Source organism: Archocentrus centrarchus, chromosome 21, assembly GCF_007364275.1.
Source record: "Archocentrus centrarchus isolate MPI-CPG fArcCen1 chromosome 21, fArcCen1, whole genome shotgun sequence".
NCBI classification, from domain to species: Eukaryota; Metazoa; Chordata; class Actinopteri; order Cichliformes; family Cichlidae; genus Archocentrus; species Archocentrus centrarchus.
The window spans coordinates 19,575,458-19,599,817 of NC_044366.1; the positions used below are offsets into that span (position 1 = coordinate 19,575,458).

At 38.2% G+C, this 24,360-nt stretch overlaps 1 protein-coding gene across 1 annotated transcript; it reads right to left on the bottom strand.

The window, feature by feature from the left end:
• Window positions 1-15,498: 15,498 nt before the first annotated feature.
• On the bottom strand, window positions 15,499-22,039 carry slitrk5b (SLIT and NTRK-like family, member 5b). Its single transcript, XM_030759019.1, has 2 exons — window positions 21,845-22,039; window positions 15,499-21,379 (listed from the first exon to the last, which is right to left on the bottom strand). Exon 2 carries the CDS (start codon window positions 21,322-21,324, stop codon window positions 18,724-18,726), a length of 2,601 nt encoding a protein of 866 aa, XP_030614879.1. The 5' UTR covers window positions 21,325-21,379; window positions 21,845-22,039; the 3' UTR covers window positions 15,499-18,723.
• Between the last annotated feature and the right edge of the window lie 2,321 nt (window positions 22,040-24,360).

Genomic DNA, 24,360 nt, shown 5'->3' on the forward strand with positions numbered 1-24,360 from the left:
GGAAGGAGAAAGGAGCTGTCGCCATGCAGAGAAAGCTTGGCTGGACTGGCAGGTGAGGTGGTGGAGTAATCTAACAGAATTGTTCAAAGGTTAAAAAAAAAAAGAAGGAGGAAAAAAAAGGAAAACGTTGAGCAAAATTTATCAAGACAAGCACAGAGGGCCCGGGTTTCTGGCAGAATGTGGCAGAGAATGACTGAAGTGCTGAGTTAGATATACTGCTGGTGATGAGTTAATGAGAATCAGGGTACATGCGAGAAGGTTGCTGTCACTGTTTTCTGCCAAGAAGATGTCATTAACAATGTTCAACCATAACGTAACCAAATAGTTTTATTGCTTAAACTTAAATAAACAGTGAATGATTAAATGCTATTTAATTAATTATTGGTAAAATGTCCTGCCAGATAGATACTAACTTACCTACCCTTATTTTATACACATTTCAAGCTGAAACTCTTGAACTTTGTTGATGTTTAGTATATTTTGTATAGTTTTGTGAGTTAGTTAAGAATGCTGCAAAGATGACTGTAGAAGATTCGTATACCATTTAAAAATAATGATACAAAAGAAAACCATTAGAACAATATAAAATAAAATGAAGCTTTTTGGGAGAAAAGCCTCAGCCCCCCCCCCGCCCATACACACACACACACACACACACACACACACACACACACACACACACACACACACACACACACACACACACACACACACACACAGACATAAATAGGGAAAGTTGGAGGTTATGACATGGTTATGACTCACGCAAAGAGAAAACAAGCAACACAGGGATGCAAAACAAGAGACAAAAGCAAAGGGATTACAGCGGAAACAGAGGCAGAGGAGGATGTACAACTACTGATAACCAGTGTGACTGTAAATATTAATGCTATCATAATTAGAAGGAGAACTGCCACAAAGTGGTGATGAAATGTTGCAACATCAAGGACTGAAGCAAACAGTCAACCCTGAAAGTTTAATCCTACATGTCTCTGATGTAAAACCCCCTTTTCTCTGTTCTCAGCTTCAGTGAATCAGCTGTTTGGTCTCCAAGTTGTATTTACATGAGGATAGAGATACAACATCAAAAGAGCATCATGATAATCAGTCTCAGGCGATGTAGAGGCATATTATTCTTCAGTGGTCCACTACGGATTAATGCACAGCCAACCTTTGAGCCTAAATGAAACGTGTCCACATGCTTTTAAGCACACAGAAACCACCTTCTGCTTAATGGGAATTCATATTTTAGCATGTAATTATACCCCAGTAACCCTAGTAGACAAATTTAAAGTGATGCGTTAACACTTGCGTAATGATTAATTATATTATCTCTAACACTGAGGGATCAGGTATTGAGATGTGCAAGGGGGGTAATTACAGAGACAGAGCAGCACACTAATAAACACACATCTGAAAACACTACACCCACTCCCGCCGGTTAATGAATTCCATCCTTACTGCATTATATCATCAAGAAGTACACTGGGGTAGACAATGATGAAAGGGCTAGTGAAATTTAAAATCTTTCCAGTGTTCCACTTCTATTTATAAATAAGTGATGAATTGTACATTGTGGTGCATTCACATTTCTTTGACAATTGCAAAACATTGTGCTCTGCTGCACATTACTGAAGAGCCTTTCCATTGCATGACCTTGACAGTGTGAGAAATAGAGGATGTAAACGGTGAGAGTGTATTGTATCATCTGTGCTTTCATTTATAGGGCAGCTCCAGTTAAATCAAAAACGGGTTGGTTCCTTCCTGAATTATACCCACCTTATCACCTTACAGCAAGCAATGAGTAATGGGCATTTTGACTGAAGTGGTGTGCAAAAAGGACATTTTTTTTTTTTCTGTGCAACAGTGGGTGCCAGAATGTTGCTGTCATGCTGGAAAATAAATAATGAATAAAATGCGTGGTCAGTCAGCAAAAGGCCAAAGTGGGCAGTAAATAAAAGGATATACTGAAAACGGAGAGGACAGATGCCAGGGCACAACAACAAAACATAAAAAAAAGGAAGATTTATTTTCAAAAAAAAGAGACTGAATAAAAAAGCAGCTATTTTAAGTTACCTATAAATGTCAGGTCTTGAGGAAAGTCCTATTTCAAAGCTGTCTTGTATTGCACAGACATCTTTTCTGTCAGAATGGTGGAGCATTAATTTTTCGTTTTGTTCCCTCGCTCTCCTCACGCTCCAAGCCAATGCATCTTTCCGCAACTGCCTCTGAAGCCACATTTTTAATAGATTTGACTGCATGGAAATCCAAAGTTGCTGACCTCATTCTTAAGGATTGAAGTGTTGTGGGACCTTTTGATCAGAAGGCATGTTTAATAATTTCGGTCTTTGTGGCTTAATGCTTATCAACATTTCCTGCTGCTGATTAGGATCCATTCCTGCTTTAATCTGGACAACTTAATTATAAAGGAGATGTCAGACTTCCAGGGACGCTTTTATTCAGAGTGTGGTAGATCCAGAATGTCAATATTTGATGTTGCCTTCCTCCTGAACCACAAAAGTCTCTTGAGACGAACAGAAGTACATGTATGCAAAATGCAGATCATTTTTTCCAACATAAGTTTTTTTAATGCAAAAAATCCCTTTTGTTTAAAGTTTGAACTATATAGGCTGATGCAAATTCAACTGGCCTAAAATTAAAAATAAAAGCTAGCTAGTGTACATGATATTTTTGTTTAAGATTCTCTGTCATATGTTAATGTCTTTTATTATACAGCTCAGTGCTTTACACTGTAATTTCATTCTTTGTATTAAATTGGTTCGTACACGTAGGTACATTGGAAAACAAGGCTCCAGGAGAAAAGAATTAAAATAAATAAATAAATAAATTCAAAGCTTATTTGTTTTTTTTTTGTTTTTTTAAACCTGTACCTCCAGGGTGCAGTATTGACGCACAAAAAGTTTAGAAAAAAATATGGTGAAATTTAAAAGTAAATAAAGGAGAAAGTAGATACTTAATATTACAGCCCTCATGCCTTATTCTTAAATCTCAAGAATCTAATCTTAAGAATCAAAGTAATAATTACTATCTCACTTAATAAATGTTTGCATTTGAGCCATATTTACATCTTAATTATTACATTACTTTTTTTCCCCTCTTTGAATGCCCATTGAAACCCTCCATAGCTTTGCATTTAAGAATAATGAAGAAGTATGATCAGCCGTGCCTGCTAGAACAGTAATTTCTCTTATAAAAAATATTCATACATCTGTTTTCTTCTGCTTTGGCAGGTTACACCCTGGACATGGCGACAATCTGTTGCATGGCTAACACAGAGACAGACAACCAGTCACACTCACATTCACACACATGGCCAATTTAGAATAATCAATTAACCTAACTCCATGCATGTCTTTGGACTGTGGGAGGAAGTCAGAGTATCCAGAAAATCTACAGAAACATTGGGAAAACATACAAACTGCACAAAGAAAGGCCCTTGCTGGCTGTTGGTTCTGAAGCCAGAGCCTTCTTGCTGTGAGGTGACAGCGCTAACTGCAATACACCTGCACCTCCCTGCTTATATAGTATTTATTTAAATATTTAATTTTAAAACATGGGTCTCCTATATCATTTAAAATTATCTGAAAGTTCAGTGTGCGTCTTTTGGCTGTTCTCATATTATTTTTTGTCTAATTACACAGTAACAACTAGATTTCTCACTGTTTCCCATAAATTTCATTTTGTTTCCTGCACTGTACCCTGTAGGTACCTTTACTATATATTTCAAATTTTGAGAAATTTGATCCTGAGAAATTTCTGCTTCCTCCTTTTGCATGTTCTGGCTTTTCCTCTGTTGTACCTGAATTTAAGTTATAGTACCCAGCACCTCAGAGGCACAGATCCATAATTACCCTTTCAACAGCAAGGTGTACAAAACATGCTGCTGCCATCTGCAATCATCCCAGCAGGTGCTGTATGAGCACAGGATTACCTTGATTAATGAAGTTAATATCCTCTGTTCTAATTATAAAATGTGGTGTGCCACTGTAAAAGAAGGTGTGCGTTTCTATGGCAGCTCCTTTCCATGCTTGACTGTTTTCCTCTGTATGGATGTTGCTTTGATCTGGTAGCCAGTGGCTAGGTAAGGAGTTTAACGGTGTTAAAACCAGTGGGAGAAATCTCACTGTGGGAACAAAAACCCATCAAGATATGAATCACAATCAACGCTGCAGACACTCAAGAGAAGAGGAGGAGGAAATTTCTTGTAATCTGCTCATCTGAGGAAGATGCTCATTACACACAGTGACAAGAAAGACACTTGTCTTCTGTTTTTAGCTGCGTTGCTGTGTCAAATTTGGAATTTTGAATATGCATCTAAAGCCCCACACAAACTCAGGTATTTTCAAATATGCAGGGCGTGTGATGAATTATTAACAGACATTGTGAAAACTAAAATAGTGCCTTTAAATAATTTATCGTAGTTCTTATGGGTTTCATATTGTAAACTAGTTTACGGATTGATTTGTTATCCCACATTGCCAAGATTTTGTTTTTATTAATTTCAACAACTGTTTAAAATTATTGTATTTGCTATGCAGAAAAGCTGAGTGTAGTAACTGACATGAAACAGCATGTTAAATTTTTTTTTTTGTTTTGCTCCCCCCCCCACACACAAACAAAATGGTCTCAGCTGCAGCAGGTGGCTCTGATGTCCCAAAGTACAAATATCAATTTTCATGCCTTCCACTTTGTGTGTGTGGCAACACAAACCTGCTATATTCTCAAAGGGTCTTTTTAGAGTCCACAAATTTGCCTTGGGACAGATGTAACTGTAAGTCCTTTCAGTTAATGTAATCACGGTGTTTTGACTGCAGCCCACGTTCTCTAAAGATATTCTGAATATTGTTCAGATTTTTTTTTGATGTGTGGCGTCAGGCTTGCAGTCACCTCAGTTGCTGTTCGCTGATGCTGCAGTTGCAGATCCAGCTGTGTTCAGGATTCAGCAGGGATTGACAGTGTTCTCTTTAAATGTGTTTTTACCCATTTTAGTGCTAACCTCAGCTATGTGTCAATTAGTTTGTTTTTTGTAATAGCCCAGTTTTTTTTTTTTATGCTTGCTTTTGGTTTGTCTGTTTTTTTTTTATGTGAACATTGTTCCAGTGTCTTATAGCCTCTTGTATTTTGGACATATTAAATATGGGTTTGCAAGTGTGGCGAGGGGCAGTTATTAAAAAAAAAGAAAAAAAAAAAAAGAATAAAAATTGGAAGAAAGACCAACAATGCCACCTGGAGGATTGTACCCCAGGAAATATTACTAATGAACCTTAATTATCTCACCAATTGATCCTACAAAGCACATAGACTCCTTATTGGTAAGGCAGAGGTGTGGCAGGTTAACTTCAATAGGTTATTGAACAAATCGGTAAATCAAAAAGGCTGGATCTGCCAAGAAACAAAACAAAACAAACAAAATTAGATAATTAAAATATTACTTTATTGTATTATTGCTTTAAAAGGATGTTTAATAAAGATGATCACAATAATAAAATAATTAAAACCAGTAGCCTAGCTAAATTAACAAATTAATACAGCCAGCTGGGGGCCACTTGGGGAGGTAATCTACACTGATTACCCCGGGGTGCTACCAGCCACTCAACAAATATGTCTCATTGCCAATTTCACTTCAAACCAAAATCATGTCCGTTACATTTGCATCCCCGTGCTTTCACTCGCATCCATAAGTGTGATTCTATTATCCATCTTAATAAAAGGAAAAAACTTGATAACAACAAATTAATAGCTCTAAAGAAACCAAATTACACAAAACAAGCCAGGTGAACTCTGTTCAAATTCCAAAACACTTGTGTGGTCAATACATGGTCAATACAAATACAACAATCAAGCTAAAATACAATAAAGCTAAAAATGCAATAAACAAGGCCTAAAAAAGACAACAGCAGGGGAAATCTATAAAGAGGAGAAAAACAATTGTTATCTGGGGTCCACCCGACTGTAGTCCCACACTAGAGACTTAATGGTGTGATCCTACTCACCACTCTGGCATTTAACAGCCAAAAACAGTCACAAAGGGAATGAAAAATCTGGTTCACAAACAGGCTATCACAGAAAAAAGAGTGGCTAAATGTGCTCCAACAGTTAGACTAAACACATTAAATCCATTTTCCACATATCCGCAGCCACCACTGCCATCTGCAACCAGAATGAGACCAAAAAGCCAAGACAGAGTGAACGATGGGCTGCAGGTGCTCCTTGTAATCAAGCTCTGCTTGGCGAGATAGACGAGGAGTCTGGGTTAATGCTGTTCAAAAACACTACTGAGGCGAGGAACATTTTTCACTAGGAATTCTCCACTCCACAAGCACTACATGTTAGAACAAGACTTGGAGTCTATAGCTGTAATAAAGTCTGTATGGCTGTGCTTAGTGGTAAATTCTACTGAAAAATGCACATAGTGACAATGCTATGTTGATTTTTTAGCAGGTATGTTTTTTGTTTTGTTCACCAATATATTTTGTGTATGGAAACATGCCAAATATTTGCTATTGTGCACTACAAACAAAATGAACCTGAGGCTCCAGCTGCCTGAAATGATCAGCTAACAGAGGAAACATTAACTATAGTTGTTACAAAGATGTTTGTATGAAAGTTATTAGCTGTCTGTCGAGGCTAATCAATCCAAGCCACAAATGGCTGTTAAAGCTGGTGCTACAACAGGAAAAAAAAAAGGTCACACATCACACAATTCATTAGAATTCATATTCTGGGGATCATGAATGTGTGAAAAATTTTCCACAACACATCCATTCAGCACTTGTTGAGATATTTTAGTCTGGATCAAAGTGGTAGTTTGAAGGATCCACGGTAACAGAATCATAACACCAGTCTTGTCAAAATATTCATTATTACCATTTAAATATACATGTTTTTACTCTCGGCTTGAGTGAAATTGAGGATGCGAGAGTGGTTTTACAGATAAACACACTGAAAAAAGGGGGGAAAAAAAGTTGGTATGCATTTTAAGTTAATTACCTGCTATTTTTCTGTTAGTAATCTGACCTGTTAGACATTTTCAGTTAACTATTAGAAACATTCAACAAATGATGGCCTGTAAGATTTACTGACGTGATGGAATTTTGACTGTGAAAACATGAAGTTAAGGTTGAAGGCGCATATCGTTAAAAAAGTTACTTTCAAAAGAGCCTGACACACTTCCAGGCTGCTGTTTGTTTAGTTTTTGTGTCCTTATGACATCTTTCTAAGTATTCTAAAAGCATACTCTTTTGTCAAAAAAACAGGAAAAAAAAAAAGAAACAATCCTTGTCAAAATATGTGAAGTCTTTTAGTGGTTGGCTGGACAAATTTGACACATCTCTTGGGAAATCTTGGCAGTCAAGTAACAATAGCCTGTCAATTATCCAGTCAACAGTGAACAACTGAAGTTGTGTCTTACATAAATTGTTATGAGCTTCATCAGTATTAGCAGAGCTGACACATGCTTTCAGAAGGTCTTCTCAGTCTTTTGACTTGTTAAGAGCTGTGTAGCTGCACGATACTTAACACAAAGGAACAACTTGAAAGAACTGTTTTGATGCACTTGCCACCAGCCCACAGTACACAGCCTTCAGCAAATAAAGCTTCTCAGGGTGGTTAATGAGGAAAGATATGAATGGTCAAATACAGTTAATGCTGAGGCACTGGGTTACCACTCTTTGAAGTGCTTCTTTTTGAATATTAATGTTATTCATGACCTATTTGCTTCTTTACTTTATGGAAATTCCTGATGGCCTTGTTGCCCTGATGCATTCATCAAATGCTGCTGGCACAACAAGAAAATAATTAACAAGGGTGTATATTCACAAAGTTCTTAACAAGAACATAAAAAAGGCAGAGGACGCTGTATTCACTTTCTTTTGAATGTTTGAACAATTGTGGATAATTAACATCAAATTGAGGATCTCATTATAGTATAACAAATACAATTCTGAGTGAAGACATTTGTTTGACAGCTTGTATATGGCAGTATTCCCTGGGGTTCAAAAGATGGTTACCCAACACCCCCACCTTGCCATCTGTCTGGATCCATTGTAGCTTGTTGTAAATCCCACAGGACACTCAGAGGGAAGAGAGACAGAAACACAGAAAAGTGCTTTCAGGAACCACAGTACACCATAGGCCTGTCACGAGAGTTTTGAGTTGTATGCCTTGAACTATACACTGTTTAAAAAATTATCTTCAAGTTTAAATATAAAAGCATCTTAGCCACCAACTTTATTTCAGTGTTTGCAGCACTCACATGAATATGCCTTTCTTAGTTAGCGAAATGCACAGAGAAATGCTGTTTACAAAAATAGGACAATGATTAAAATCACTGTGACACCTAATTTTGCAGTGGTGCAAATAGCTTACAAACTACAGCATAAGAAAATATAAATAAATATGTGAATAAAGATAAAAACAGAATAACATCTAGAAGGTGTTTACATTTTTTTCTATGAAACAACTTGAACAGAACAGTGATTTAAGTGGACACTTGCCTGTGTCTGACATGCCAGGGGTTATGTTGCGGGTTTTTTTAAAGCTATGCCTCATGCTGTGAAATTACTGAACCAGATGCCAAAAGAACATGTGGAGATGAAGGCCACGGTAGGTTCTCCTGTCACCCATAGTGTCTAGTCAACTGCAGTGTCCTTGAGCAAGATCAGTGGGTGTAGCATTATTTGACCCTGTGCCAGAACAAAATATTGCAATTCCAGAAATGATTTTATTGCCCATCTACTGATTTGGATTTGTGTCTTGTAAAAGTTTTGGTAAAATTAGACCAGATGAGACTCTGTAAAAGATTCAGGTGCAAAGATGCACCACACAAATCATTTTTATTGTTCCTGAACACAAATCAACAGCTACGTGTGCTCTACCTTTAAACGCACTGCTGAGATAAGAGGTCTTCTTACCGGCTGGTCATTGCTGCAGTGTGCGCAGCCCCTCTTTTTTTGAATAAGTATTTTCAAACTGTAGATCAAGTTTCTTCTGTGTGTCCACAAAACTTTGACATTATACATAAAAAACATATTAGCAATCCAATGATGACTGAACAAACATGACTTAGAAATTGTGATTTTGTGTGCATTAAATGTACAAACCCAATTCCAAGTAAGTTCAGTCTCTCTGTAAAGCGTAGATAAAAACAGAATGCAATGAATGCCATATTTTATTCACAACAAAACACAGAAAACATGTTAAATGTTTAAACCGAGAAAATGTACCATTTAAAAAAAAAAATTGATTTGAATTTGTTGTCAGCACCCAACATTCCTTCTAACAGCGAAACAACTAGTAGTACCAATATCTACAAGAACCAACTGCTGTCACAGCTGGAGATTGATGAGATATAATCATACCCAAGAACAACTAGTACACTGAATGAATGAAAGAGAAGACGATGGCTAAACTGGAAACCTGGACCCTCCATGGCTTATTACCAAGACTATGCGAAGTCTGAAAATATATTAGAAGATGTGAATACAGCATTATGGACAATCTCTACTGCAAATATCACTGAAACCAATCAGCTGATCTATACCACGACAACAGTGACTGTTGAGTTTGGCTTGGCTATAAGAAAAGCGACAGCCACAAGAAGCAGCACCCTCCATGGAAAAGAAGACTAGAGGCTAGGATCAAGGCAGCACAGAGGGAAGTTAGCCAGCTATCAGAGCTGCAGAATGGTGCCTAAGCCTATATCTGAGGCCTTAGAAACTGCCAAGCAAAGACTCACAGTCTTTGCTAACTGCTCGAAGAGGTATACCAGAGACATAGCTTTCCTCCACTGAACAAGGTGTACTCTCAGTGGCAGAGAGCATGAAGAGTTGGACAGCACTAGGACCTGACATGATTCGCAGCAACTGGCTAAAGAAGCTAACTGCGCTCCGTGAGGCTAAAGAAGCTAACTGCACTCCATGAGCATATGGCAGCACAAATGGACCAGCTGCTCATGGATAAGCCTCACCCAGAATGGGAGACTAAAGCCCGGACGGTCTTGATCCCCAGAAGGGACCCGTTCCATCCAACAACTGCCAATTACCTCAGCACGATGTGGAAGCTCCTGTCAGGCATCATAGCAGCTGCGAGGAACAGGCACATGATGAGTAGGCATGTGGCTCAATACATGAGCGGGGCCCAGAAAGAAATTGGCAGTAACACCAGACGAGCAAAACACCAGCTACTGGTAGATGAAGCAGTCACTCAAGACTGTAAGACCAGACTGATCAACCTGTGCACCGCTTGTATTGACTTCAAGAAAGCCTATGACTCAGTGCCTCACACATGGATCCCGGAATGCCTGGAACTATACAAGATCAACAGGACCTTCATCAGAAGTTCAAAGGAGGATGTGGAGAACAACACTAGAGGCTGAGTTTAAGCCTACTGCGCAAGTCACCATCAAGTGCAGGATTTACCAAGGAGATATTGAGATATTGATTCACTGATTCACACCACTTGGATCTACAACAAGAACATCGGAATGTGATTTGGAAGAACTGGATCCCGATATTGAAAAATCCTACCAATGGTTGGACAAAGCTGGACTGAAAGACAGCACAGAGGTACTAATCATGACAGCACAGGAACAAGTTCTAAGCACAAGATCAACAGAAGCTGAGGTCTACCACACCAGGCAAGACCCCAGGTGCAGGTTGTGTAGAGATGCCCTGAGACAATCCAGCACATAACAGCAGGGTGCAAGATGCCAGCAGGCAGGGCATCCATGGAACACCATAACCGAGTGGCTGGCATAGTATCCCGAGTATGGTATGGAAGTCCCATGGTCAAAATGGGATACAGCCCCAAAGGTGGTTGAGAATGACTGAGCCAAGATCCTGTGGGACTTCCAGATACAGATGAACAAACTGGTGATGGCTAACCAACTGGACATAGTAGTGGTGGACAAGCAGAGGAAAATTGCCATAGTGATAGATGTGGCAATACTGAGTGACAGCAACATCATCAGAAAGAAGGAACATGAGAAGCTAGAGAAATGCCAAGGACTGAGAGAAGAGTTGGGGAGAGGATGTGGAAGGTGAAGGTGACAGTGGTCCCTGTGGTAATCGGAACACTCCGGGCTGTGACCCCCCCAGCTGGGTGAGTGGCTCCAGCAGATTCCAGGAACAGCATCCAGCGAGTGCACTAAGAGACTGTGCAGGATCCTCAAGCTTCCAGGTCTGTAGTAGACCATCCGAGTTTGGAGGACAAAAACGGGCAGTAGGCCGAGTGGGGAATATATATATATATATATATATATATATATATATATATATATATATATATATATATATATATATATATATATATATGCTTATGCTTGTATTTGACCCTGTTCCAGGGCAAAAATATTGCAATTTGAATAATAATCAGCTCTTATATTGCCTTTGCAGGTCTGTAGTAGACCATCCGAGTTTGGAGAACAAAAACGGCCAGCAGGCCGAGTGGGGAATATATATATATATATATATATATATATATATATATATATATATATATATATATATATATATATATATATATATATATATATATATATATATATATATATGCTTATGCTTGTATTTGACCCTGTTCCAGGGCAAAAATATTGCAATTTGAATAATAATCAGCTCTTATATTGCCTTTGCAGGTCTGTAGTAGACCATCCGAGTTTGGAGAACAAAAACGGCCAGCAGGCCGAGTGGGGAATATATATATATATATATATATATATATATATATATATATATATATATATATATATATATATATATATATATATATATATATATATATATATATATATATATATATATATATATATATATATATATATATATACATATATATATATGCTTGTATTTGACCCTGTTCCAGGGCAAAAATATTGCAATTTGAATAATAATCAGCTCTTATATTGCCTTTGCTTGTGTTGCTGGATTTGGGTTTGTGGCTTGGCTATAATTAAACAAGATGAAACTATGTCAGAGATTTACACCAAATAAATGAAAGATGCACCACACAAGCCAGTTCATTACACACTATGTGTGCTCTACCTTTAAGCACAATGGTGATATGAGAGGTCTTTGTACCAGCTGGTAATGTGCCTACATTCATACTGCAGATCAAGTCTCTTTCAGTCTTGACATTATGCATAATAAAAAATGAAAAATTCAGTGATGACTTAACAAAAATAACTCATAAACTGTGATCTTGTGAGCATTAAATGTAATTCATCCTTAGGTATGTGGCAAAAGAGAAACATCTGAGCGAGAAGTCATCATTTCACAAGCTTAAACAGCCCTCACACTTTGGGACACTAATTTTCTACGTTTAGCTGTTATCACTTTACAAATCTGGTGCAAAATGTTCCATTCTAAGGTTTGCATTAAGTCTTCAATTATGAAATGAATGTTAGCCCATTAGAGGGAACGCAGGAGTGAAGTAATGTTGCAAAAACTCATACAGTGATTAAGTACAATTTTAAATGTCATATTTTATGTCCATGGAGAAATATGCAATAGAGGCATTTGTGAGGGAACTTAGTCTCTTCAACATCAGAAATGTTTAATCTGATTCACTGCTGCTCACCAAAACAAACTAAACATTTAGATATTTACAGGCAAAGGTGAGCTGCTTCCCCCCAGGAAATGGTCAGGAAAAAGAAGAAGGAAGCAATAGTGAACCAGCACATCTGCATTTAAATTCAGAGTACCACAGTACATGGGCAAAATATATACTCCACTGATGCTTCACTGAGCAGCTTCACAGCCAAGTCAGATTTATTTTGGTGTTTTTAAATTTTGGAAGTATGATGCTTCTAAAAGAGACTGTAAAATAATCCAAAATTTAATTAGAAACAGCTTTAGTCGAGAGAATGTTTTTTTTTCCATTTTAAGGAGACTAGATTGTAAATAAAAATGTAGAATAATGCCCTACAGTTTTGTTTGAATGGCTTCTGTAGAAGGAAATGCCCTAGCAAGTGTCTCTGATCTTAAGTATACCATCGTTGTTCAGACACGGCTGCTTTCTCACTGTGAGGCTTGTATCTCTCCTTCTTCTCAGCTGAATGAGGGAAACACAAACAGGGCCCTTTCAGGTCACATCTTTTTCAAATCAGTGGGAGACACTCTTGTAGTGGCTCATGCTGGTGTGCTACATTTGGAAATAAATGCATCACGAAGCAAACAAACAAAAAGAAGATGTTTCCATATAGAGACATACTTTATTACATAATTCACAAATGTGGTTCTCAATGGCCTGTGTGTTGTTACTATAACTTACAGGTCAACAAGCATGCCATTCTCTTATAGCAATTATAGTGGCACTTCAGGCCAAGATATGGAGAAGGACATGCCCTTGATGTGATGAAGAGCCAAAAGGAAAAGGGCTGGGAAAAAAAAGAAAAAGAGGGTGAATATCGAGGCACAGACGGAGGTTAATGTGAAATGAGCCATTCTGCGGGGCAGCATAAGTATCCAATATGCTTATGAGTGAAGGAAGAAAACAAGATAGTCAGAGGAACCCACATTTAAAAAGTGTATTAATTTTAATTTGTCTTGATTTTGGCAGGAAGTCTCAGAGAATTATATTATGCATGCAGCCAACAAGTCTGGCACTGTTAGCATTCAAGAGCTCAGAAAACCTCCTAAAAACATAAATTCTTCGCTGGCTCGTTTCCAAAGCTTTTCTCTTTTCTTGATGTAAAATATCATTCTTATGTTTAGTGTGAATACTATTAATGGGAGGATGAGGAAGGATTTTGTCACTTTTCTCAGGTTGGCAGTCGTAAGCCTGGATAAGCCCTCATAAATATTAGTCTGTCTCACACATACTGTTTCCAGTTGTTGCAAATACTGGCAAAACCAAGTATGCCCCAAATCCAAATCCCCATCTCTGGATTTTTAAATATCACCCTATCCCACCAGCAACATCACAAATCAGTCTAAAACAATGGACATTACCCTGACATACATTATTAAGCAGCGCACTGGACATAGATAAATGGCAGTTTATGTTCAGGATGAAACACATCAATTATTACTAAAGCCCTTTAGTTTGGTGGTGAGTTATGTGTTTTTTTTTTTTTGGAAACAAAAATGTTGAAAGATGAAAAGAGAGGAAAAAGGTATTGCCATGTTGGTAGGCTAAAGTCCTTGAGGCAAGCATGAATACACTCTGAGTCAATAATTTATGCACCCAGACACACATATTCAAATCCACACATACACACATACAAAGTGTGTGTTAGAGAGAAGAGGAGCATTGCTGCAAATAAGACTGAAAAAAATCTTCTGGGACATAAATATAGAACGAGACCAACAACTGGAAACCATACATAGAATGAGAGATTCAAATGTTCACAATGGTAGAAATATCAAGGAAATATCTGAATCAGTTTTCTATCAAGTTTGCTTCCCTGATAGAAGATAGCAAAGGTTTTTCCTTTGGTGAATGCTTACAGTCATATGCTGCCTTCACACTGCCTGACACATCTCTTCAAGCTTACATAATGTAGATCTGCCCTAATTTCCCCCTGCCTCACACAAACTGAAGTCTTCAAACAGCTAAGAAACATAACACCATCAGTCTGACAAATGGCATCAGTCAAAGGGTGATCTGTTGTTACATGGCTTATTAAAATTGACAGATTTCAGTCACACTTTTAAGCCTGTCAGTTATAGTTAAATGTAATGCCGGGGCAGACGTAGCCCACAAATCACCTTTTGTCTATATGCACAAGGTGTGCAATTTAGGGATGTGCGCAAGACATGATTCACTTCAATCTCAGCACTTTGAGTTACAAATGTGTTCAACTCTGTGCTGACATTGTACCTCTTGCTCTAGATTGTTTTTCTGTGTCAGGTAATTGGATGTTTCCATGGATACCGGGCTTCCAGAAAGCTATTTCTGCAAAGTATATAGTTTCTCTGCAAGTATAGGCATGCAGATGTGTTTATATTGCAGTAACTGTAAGATTTTCCTATTTTAGCATTGAACACACCAGTGCTAACATGACACATACATTCTTTGTTGCTACAAGAAGCTAAATGTTGAACATTTCGTAGTCAAACATGTACAAGAAACTCAAGTTTTGCAATAGTACCAAAGACTTATTCTGCTACTGCTATTTGCACAGCTGTTGGAATCCTTTGGGCATCTGATAAGCATTTATAGATGACATAATTGATCATTTAAGCTCTTCATTGAAGTGGCCTTGAGTGAGACTGAGTAATCCTAAGGCATCATGAAGTAATAAGTATTCCATCTTGTTGTTGATTATATAACATAGCCTTCTCATTATTCCCCATTTGTCTAAAGGAAACCATGACAGTCTCTTGATCTAGGCACTTGAATTAGATGTTGCAATTTTAGCAATAAATAAAATGCCAATAGGTTTTTTTGCAACACTTTTTCTCCTCCATGTGCACTATGACATTTACTGCAAAAACATGGTTTAAAGGGTGAAAGGAAAACAAACACCAGTATACCAAATGAATGCATATGTTTTATTCATTAGCTAACAACTAAAGAAACAGCACATTGCAGATATATTTACCCCACATATTCCTAGTTGTACTGTGTTTTTTGTAAGAAGAGACCAGGTTTTTGCGTTTCCAAAAAAAGAAAAAAAAAAATGGTGCAAGTTGGCAAGAAAATGCTGATGAAGTGTTCTATTTACAAATCAAAGGTTTACACAGGAAATCACTGTTTCATATGAAAAACAAACAAAACAAACAAAAGAGAATTAGAATAAGACACTGAGTTCACCTTTTCTCGTCTGCACATTTACACAGGACAGTCACATTTCAATTTAACACATTTTTGGATTATCGGTATTTATAGTCTTACATGACAAAAAAAAAAATGTGCAGTTGGTCAATGATTGCAAAAATCTGAAAAAGAGAAAACATATTACAATTTCTGTTATATACAGTAAATACTGTTGTTTGATTACATGGTTGCCTTTTTAAGATTGTTTAAAAAAAAGAAAAACATTTAAATGAGAAATAAAATTAAATGTGGAATCATCTGTGAATATACTATTTGCCTTTTAATGCCGGATTATCCACTCTTTTGTTGCATTATTTCGGATGTACAAAATTTCTGACACATTTAAAAAAAAAGAAATGTAAGAACTGAAGCAATCATCTAAATGCCACTCGCTGTTCACAACACAAACATTTTTGTGCATCTGTCTGTGAATGTCTGCAGTTTTACATTGTTTTCAACATCGACTTCACAGCAATGTAATCTTTAAAAACAAACCTGCTGTGTAGGTACATGCTTTTCTGTGTAGATTTCAGTTCATTTGTTCTGCTGATTTTCCAAAGAGCAGAGACAGGTCAAGAGACAAAAGAATCACAAAATGACTCTGAACATGTGAAAGGCAACAAACCCAGACTGTATCCTTGGTAAACAGCATGACTAATGCTGCAGTGTAATATTTGGTGACATGCAGACAGGGTCCAGAAACACCATGTCCTGTAATTAGCTGAATTAAAATGACAGGTTCAGTGCATAATACTGCATATGATGTAAATTTGCTGTATGTTTGCAGGGAAAGTCACATTTCTAGGCATTCACTATTGACCTAGAAACTGATTAGGCTGCATTATGACTAGATGATGTGCTTAGCTTCCTTTAGAGCATTTTATATATAAATATGACTCTATCCATTCAGTTGCTGCATTCATTTATTGTGCTTTTCAATCTAATAAACCTAAAGCTCTTTCAGATCTGTACACAGTTGTTAAACTTAACCATCAACCTTCTCTAAAAGGAGAGAAACGGAGACTTGCTAATTGCAGTAAAACTGTCTAATTTCCTGTGACCCCAAACCAAAAAAAAACGAGACAAAGAATGCCAAACGAATCCACTCAGTGTTCCCCTAAAAACGCACGTAATGAAAAATATATTACATTTTCAAATAAATGAATTATCCAAAATGTGGTACAAAAGTACCTCTGAATATTCATGTGTGCTGAATTCCAAATGAGCAGCTATGGGATGTGATAGTATTATTAAATTTTATGTTTATGGGAGATGTTTGGTGACTGAGGGGGTGAGCGATGGGCATTTTGTGCAGATTGTCTAAGAATAATCTATATCTATGCATAGTGCAAGAGTTTTGACAGATGTAATCTTTATGAATGAAATTATTAAACCTATTTCTATGGCTATATGCACATTACTATATTGTGCATTTCATAAAGTGACATCATTATTGACCTGCAAAAGTCATAGTGCATTTTCTTTTTGTAAAAGCAATCCAAATAAATCATTAACTGACAAAAAGCTCAATAACCATATTTGTTTGCATAAAAATTTGCAGTTATTCAAATGACATATTTATGCTGTTTACACCTAAGGCCAAAACATTTAAAGATTCTGAACTGAGTTTCATACAGAAGACTTTGCAGCTATATCTCATTGTATTGTAAATTCACTCAAATGTATTGTAACTGGGATACAACAGTAAATGTATTCTGACATTTATAGCAAAGAGTTTGTATAGGTTCAATACTTCACAGGACTGTGTTTTGATGTAAACTTGTGGATGTCACAAAATTTGCATATATTTTTTTTTATTATTTTATGGACCGCTTTGGTTGTCGTACAAGAAACAAATGAGAGTGTAAGCGTATGTTTATGTAAAATGCCGGAAACACTATTTGCACACATTTGTAGCACATCACATACAACGACAGTTAAAGCTCATTTTCTTTTCTTTAGAATACACCTGAATACACTTATGATTATAATATTTTAGTTACAACATTTTTGAGTACAATTACAATGCACTAAGTTTAACTCCAAGGCAGCATGTTTTCATAATCATGATCATGATCATATCGCAAAGTGCTATTAGATTGGAGATTGGTAGGCTTTGAGTGATTTTACTGTACTGAGCCAGTTCAGTGTATTTGTAGGATATTAATTATTGTGATTACTCCCTTTCAAACCTCGGAACAAGGGAGTGGAGATTTACGAGTCTGTGATCTGAAACATTACACTAGAATTTATTCAGTGATCTAATGCATTAAATATTATTACCCCAGAGCTGTGCATCCTGAAGGACTGCATAGCTAAATGGGCCTGGCTCATTTTTTAAGCGGACCACAATTTTCTAACAGATAAATAGGCTAAGTGACTTTGTCTGCACATAAAGGTCAACTTCATGGCTGTAAATTTATTTGTAGAATACATTTGTTTTTGTCTCATGTATGTGCATTTCCTTTAGAATCATTTTGAAAAGACAGAAGTGGCAGCAATACACGTATCTGTGACAAAAACCTGGTGTTATTTTGGGACGAGTACATGTCGTCTGCAAGGTTCATTAGCACTCATAAAATGCAGCTAATTTGAGAGTTAAAGCTCAGTCTCACATTGTTGTCAATGATACAGCTCCAGGATAGAGATGAGTCATAACAGCCCTGAATCCATGCTTCCTTGTTTATATTTATAAAATTAAACCAAACTGTTAAACAAAACAGGGATAAAGTGTTAAGTGATAATTTAAAATAAACTGTGTTCTCCTTTATTACTCACTTCTGTTAGGCATAACTCAGAGAAGTGCCTGCTGCAGCTCCCAATGCACTGTACTAAAGTTGAGGAAATAATTATGCCAGTTTATCTTTTATAACATGTTATGATTCCTGATTAAAATAGATACATCACAAAAATCTGTCCGCTGTGACCATCTGTGAGCCAAGTCTCTTAAAACTGTGTAAATGTAGTTCGTTTTTCAAGAACTTCCAGGTAATCTGGGTCAATATGAAGCTTTGCTTTCAGTTCCCAGTACTCACTCCTGTTAGGCTCCACATAAACAGTACTTGGCGCTGTACAATACAATATTGTCTGTTGTATTCTTTCAGGGGGAACATACTGATTCCTCGCATCAAAGTCTGTGGCATGCTGATTTGATGAATGTGCTGTATGTCTGCATGGTAATGTATTGCAGTAGCGTGTATGCTTGTCAGGCTCAAGTGCATCTCTGTAGTAGCACGGATCAGTTTGGTGAGGGGTGGAGGGTTTGTTAAGAGGCTCTGGAGTGGTGGCACTGTATTCTGAGCTTATTACATTACTGGCTGCCTCTTCATCCGAGTTACCCAGGAAAGCGCCACTCAACTCATCAAAGTCTCTAAATCCATCCACTGATTTATTGTCCATTGGGGTGTGAGCGGTGGTTCTGCATGTGGATTCTGTAGGAGGTGGGATGTATTCGTACACATGCCCACTAGATGTCCTGACTTTGGGAATGGATCCTTTTTTGTAAAGGCCATATTCCATGTTGAGAGAGCTAATGCAAGCATTCATTGAGTTATTCTGCTCATTTTGACTCTTTTGACGTCTCTTTTTCATCGCCACAAACAGCCCTGCAGCCACAAACACAGACATAATGAACATGAGGAGAAGGGCAAGAATCATCACAGATAAAGGGATGGTGCTGTACTGAGTGTCAGAGTCCAAGGATGTTTCTATGGTGATAGTGCTTCCAGGAAAAGATTCTTCAGACGGTGGGATCATGGAGGCAAGTATATCGGAGTTATTAGGGCAGAAATTAGTTGTCTTAATGTATCTCATATCCTCTCCAGCTAGTTTCTTAGGAGATCCACAGATGACATTGTTTACAACTGTGCCCGTGCTGAGCTGCTCCAGCCATGTCTTCAACTCCAGTATGCTACACGAGCAATCCCAGGGATTCTCAAACAAATCAACTTGTACCAGTGCCGTAAGCTGATCTAGTACACCCCTGACAGGCAGATATCGAAGATGGTTGTTACGAAGATTGAGTCTGGCTAATGTCAGACCAGTAAATGTTCCCTCTGGCAAAGTTTTCAGCAGGTTATTGTTCAGAAATAAAAGCTGAAGCTTGGGTACATGCTGAAAGGTGTCAGAAGTAACCTCTTTAATGACATTATACTCTAAATATAAGAACTGCAGGCTCTCTAATCCATAAAACATATCAGCTGTAAGATGGTCTATTAAATTGCCATTAAGATATAGTCTTCTTAGATTTACCAAATCAGCAAAAGCTCTGTCATATACTTGGGCTATTCGATTGTTACCAAGATGAAGCAAGTCTAATCCAGTTGCATCAACAAAATCTGATCGGCGCACCACAGTGATGTAATTCCCAGTTAGGTACATCTTTTTGGGATTGTAAGGTTTGGGATTTAAGTCGGAGATCTCTTCAATCTTTCGCTCCTGACAGTTCACATTCAGGCCAAGGTCTGAAATTTGAAGATTGCAGGTGCAGGCTGCTGGGCAATCTAAAGGCACAGGGGATTTGGTCTGATATGAAATAATTTGACCATAATTTTGTGGCTTATTGGATAAAATGCGAGCTGTGGGTCTTGATTTTAATTTGGCTGACTGGCGAGGTCCCTTAGTGGGTCTTGATGAGGACCGTGCAAACCCAGATGAGGTGAAAGAGGCTGTAAGAGCTGGCGTGGTTCTATAGTATGCATCAGTGCTCAAATGTGGCAGGGGTGGCATTTCATATTCAGCAATGGCTCTCCTCGGGCACAACTCTTGTTTTGAAACCTCATCAAGATCTCTCCCATGAAGCCGAAAAGGGAACTCACAAACAACATCCCCGACTAAAGCTGTGTATGATATGCTCTCGAGCCAGGTTTTAAGAGCAATCAGCTCACAGGAACAGTTCCACGGATTCTCCTCCAGCTGCAACTCCACAACACTGTTCATGTGCTCCAACAGACCTGTGAAGGGAAGTACTTTGAGCTGATTCCCCCTTAAGTCTAAATGGGTCAATGGTACATGCTTGAAAATGTTTACGGGCAGGGTAGATATCAAATTGTCATTCAGGATCAGGACCTCCAAATGTCGAAGTCTGCTGAAGGCATTTGGCACAATATGAGTGATATAATTATAATCAAGTTGTAGATATTCCAGACTTTCAAGGCCAAAGAAAAACTCTTCCTTCAAGGCATCGATTTTGTTATTGTTGAGATGCAATCGTTTTAATTCCTGTAGTCCATTAAAAGCTCCTGCTTCAACATCAGATATTTCATTATTTCCCAGATGTAATATTGTAAGTCCTTTGTACTCAATGAAATCATTGGTAGATAGCGTTTTCAAAAGATTCCCAGTAAGCAGCAGATGATACTGGGAAAAGAAGACTGGGCTTATGTCTGAGAGACTTTTGATTCCTCTGTTTTCACAGCTCACTGTAAGTACCCCTTCTCTCTCCTCACAGGCACATAGTCCTTGACATATTTCTCCATAATGGCCCAACATCTCAACAGTGCACACTGACGTTGCACTCAGCAAAACATATGGAATCCAAAGATGCATTTTCCTGCAAATGATGGCCAAGCTCACAGTCCTGCTAAGGTATCCTCAATGTCATCTAGAAATAAAAGACATGATGATGTAAAACAGGCGGGCAACTTCTAAACAAGGGAGCTCTAGTCGACATGAGTCAAAGCTTTGATTGCTGTTACCCAGAGGTAACTTCTGTCTCTGAAGCTGCTGATTTAAAATGGCTAAAGAGAAAAAAAAAAAAAAGAAAGAAAAGAAGAAGAAAAGAAAAGAAAAAAAAAACAGGAAAGAAAGGAACTCCTTCAAGCTATGTCAACAACAAAAAAGCAAGGTCAAAGCAAGACATAAGCACAAACAACAGTCTAAATCCACTGCGAGGAGAACCCATAGTGCGCTTGCTTGTTAGGACCTGAAGTGCTGTTATATAGCCTACTGATTTAAATGTAAAGCTTTGCAATTTACACAAGATTAGCTGAAATTCTGTATAACGGCGCCTTATCTGAGGTAAGATAGCCTTCATAATTTCTGTGTAACTCTTGGTAGAAATACATACCTCGCGCACATTGATGAAGATGTAGGCTCGCTGGGTATTTCGGCGCGTCTTTTATTTTTAATCCGTCAAAACGAAATAGGAAACGGACGCTATTGTACGCGAGCACGTCCGTCGTCACTAATGCGGGATGAAAGAAACGCTGATCAACCATAACTGTCAAAGGCTTTTCTTTTTACCACGGTGTGCCGGGAGACACAGCTATGCCTGGTCACAAAGTTGCTTATTCTCTCTCTCTCTCTCTCTCTCTCTCTCTCTCTCGCTCTCTCCCCCGGTGGACGCTCAGGCACACGCGCACTCAGTCGTACTCGGTGGTCGGGAGGATGTCAAGTCATTTCATGCACAAGGAATCAGCTCACTGGAGCATCATACCGAGATACAGCCCCCAAAAGATGTTGACCTAAAAGATGTTCCAAAAAAAAAAAAACAATATATATATATATATATATATATATATATATATATATATATATATATATATATATATATATATTTATATTTATATAATAAAGGACTTTACCGCACTAGGCGTGCCCCCTGTTCAAGCGCTTGGTTAAACGGTTTTTGTTATTAATCCTGAAAACAAAACCCTCACCGGGATGCCAAGTTACATCAGCTTTTCATAATCTGCCAATCCCACAATGACAGGTGGCTTTCCAAAAAAAAAGAACCCACCGTGTTAGTTTTCTGTCTGACTTCCCAGCTGCTATATTTGGACATCTCACCACAAAACGCGGTTGATGAAGACGCAGGGTGCCCTGCGAGTGCTTGACTGATCAGCTTTCTGTCCATATCACTTCTGTCACTGAGAGGTAAGAATTGTTAGTTTTTTTATGGTTCAAAACATTTTGGCAAAATTTAGGTCACAGCATGAATGAACTATCAGACGAATCCCATTTCAGCTTTTTGAAACGCTAATAAAGTGCTTATATGATCTGTGCAGCGCAGTCTTAATAATCATCCCACTGGCTGCACGCTGCATGAACACACTGGGACTTAGCCACTTGTGGGACAGGTATTGATCAACCAGCAACCACCCGCAGAGACCCTGAAAATGAAAAAGCATTACTCTTAAATCGGTGTGAGATTTTGTCTGTTTGTTGAAAACTCAATGGCCAACTATGAGTCACACAGAGCATGAGTCATTGTCCTCAGTGAGTGTGTTTTCATCTAGCCTTAATGAAAACCAAACAGTTATGGAATGAGTTCTCACACAGCTATGATTAAGAGTGAATTATTCAGTTCTCTCATTTTAATATATCAGATGTAGCATCTGAACCAGTGGCACATTCTGCATGCAAAATTTCATGTTAGTTTAGTGATGGAGCCCAGGATAAAGAAAAAAGACCTGCCATGCCCTCCTCAACCTGATGCGGTGCCACTCATGTGGAAACATGTCAACTATCATTGCATACTGCTGTATCCTCATGGAGCTATATCCATCATCCTCCCCACTTGGCTCTTGCTCACATGGGAGGAGGCACATCAGGGACACTGCCTGTGGCTCATATTAAAGAGTATGAAGGCTGCATTCAGTGTTCATCCAATTCATTTGTGCGTCTGTTTCCTCTGCCTTCAGAGGTATTCTCCTTATCCTAGGCTAGGCCCTCAGCATTATACCCATCATTATACCACTATTTCTGAATAAATTACCATTTATGTTAATTACAGTATCGTGCAGCTTGCTTACATCATATTGCAATAAAATAGCTGGAAAAAAAAAAGAATGTTAATTCAATATTCTTTCAAATGAATGTGAATTTGTGTATTTGCATTTTGTTTATGTTCACACATATGTTTGTACTTCTTGCTGTATGATAATTATTTTCTATCCGTGGTCACAATGTGCAGAGGGAGCATGAGGCGCACACACACCACATGATATGAGGCTCATTTAATATCTCTCCAAGTCTTCCATGACACTGAACATAATCTTCACCAACTGGGAGCATAAAACAGCGTTCTCCTCTACACTCTCTCCCCCTCCACGCACACACACACACACACACACACACACACACACACACACACGCAAGCACACACACACACACACGCACGGAATCAGCATTACAAATAAGTGGAAGAAAATGATGATGACTAACAATGTGTATGTGCTCCAAGGTCAGAAATACACAAACGGAGTTGGAGCCATGCCACGAAGCATGATGGGTAGTGCTTCTGATGTATGTTCCTTACAGATGGAGCATCACACTTTGTCATCTGTGTCCAGCTGGAACATACAAGAACATTATCCCAGTAAAATGTTCTGCCTTTGTCTGGCAGAAGCATTTCTGTCAGGGCTCTGACAGGCCTTTGTTGCAACAGAAGGGACGTTACATTGCAAACAGCTAAACAACACAGACTGTTTGTTTCTGGGATTATTATGTCAGCGGATTACGCAAAGATGTTTTTGTACTGTAATAGTTTTGATCTGCGTTTTCTCCCAGAGAAAGCATGCTAAAGCGTTTGACCTAATGGATATTTGGACAATACAGCACATACCCCACAATTCTCAGTTT

Bases quoted from the DNA above. Each gene is read 5' to 3' on its own strand.
- slitrk5b (XM_030759019.1), bottom strand. From the start codon at position 21,324: ATGCATCTTTGGATTCCATATGTTTTGCTGAGTGCAACGTCAGTGTGC.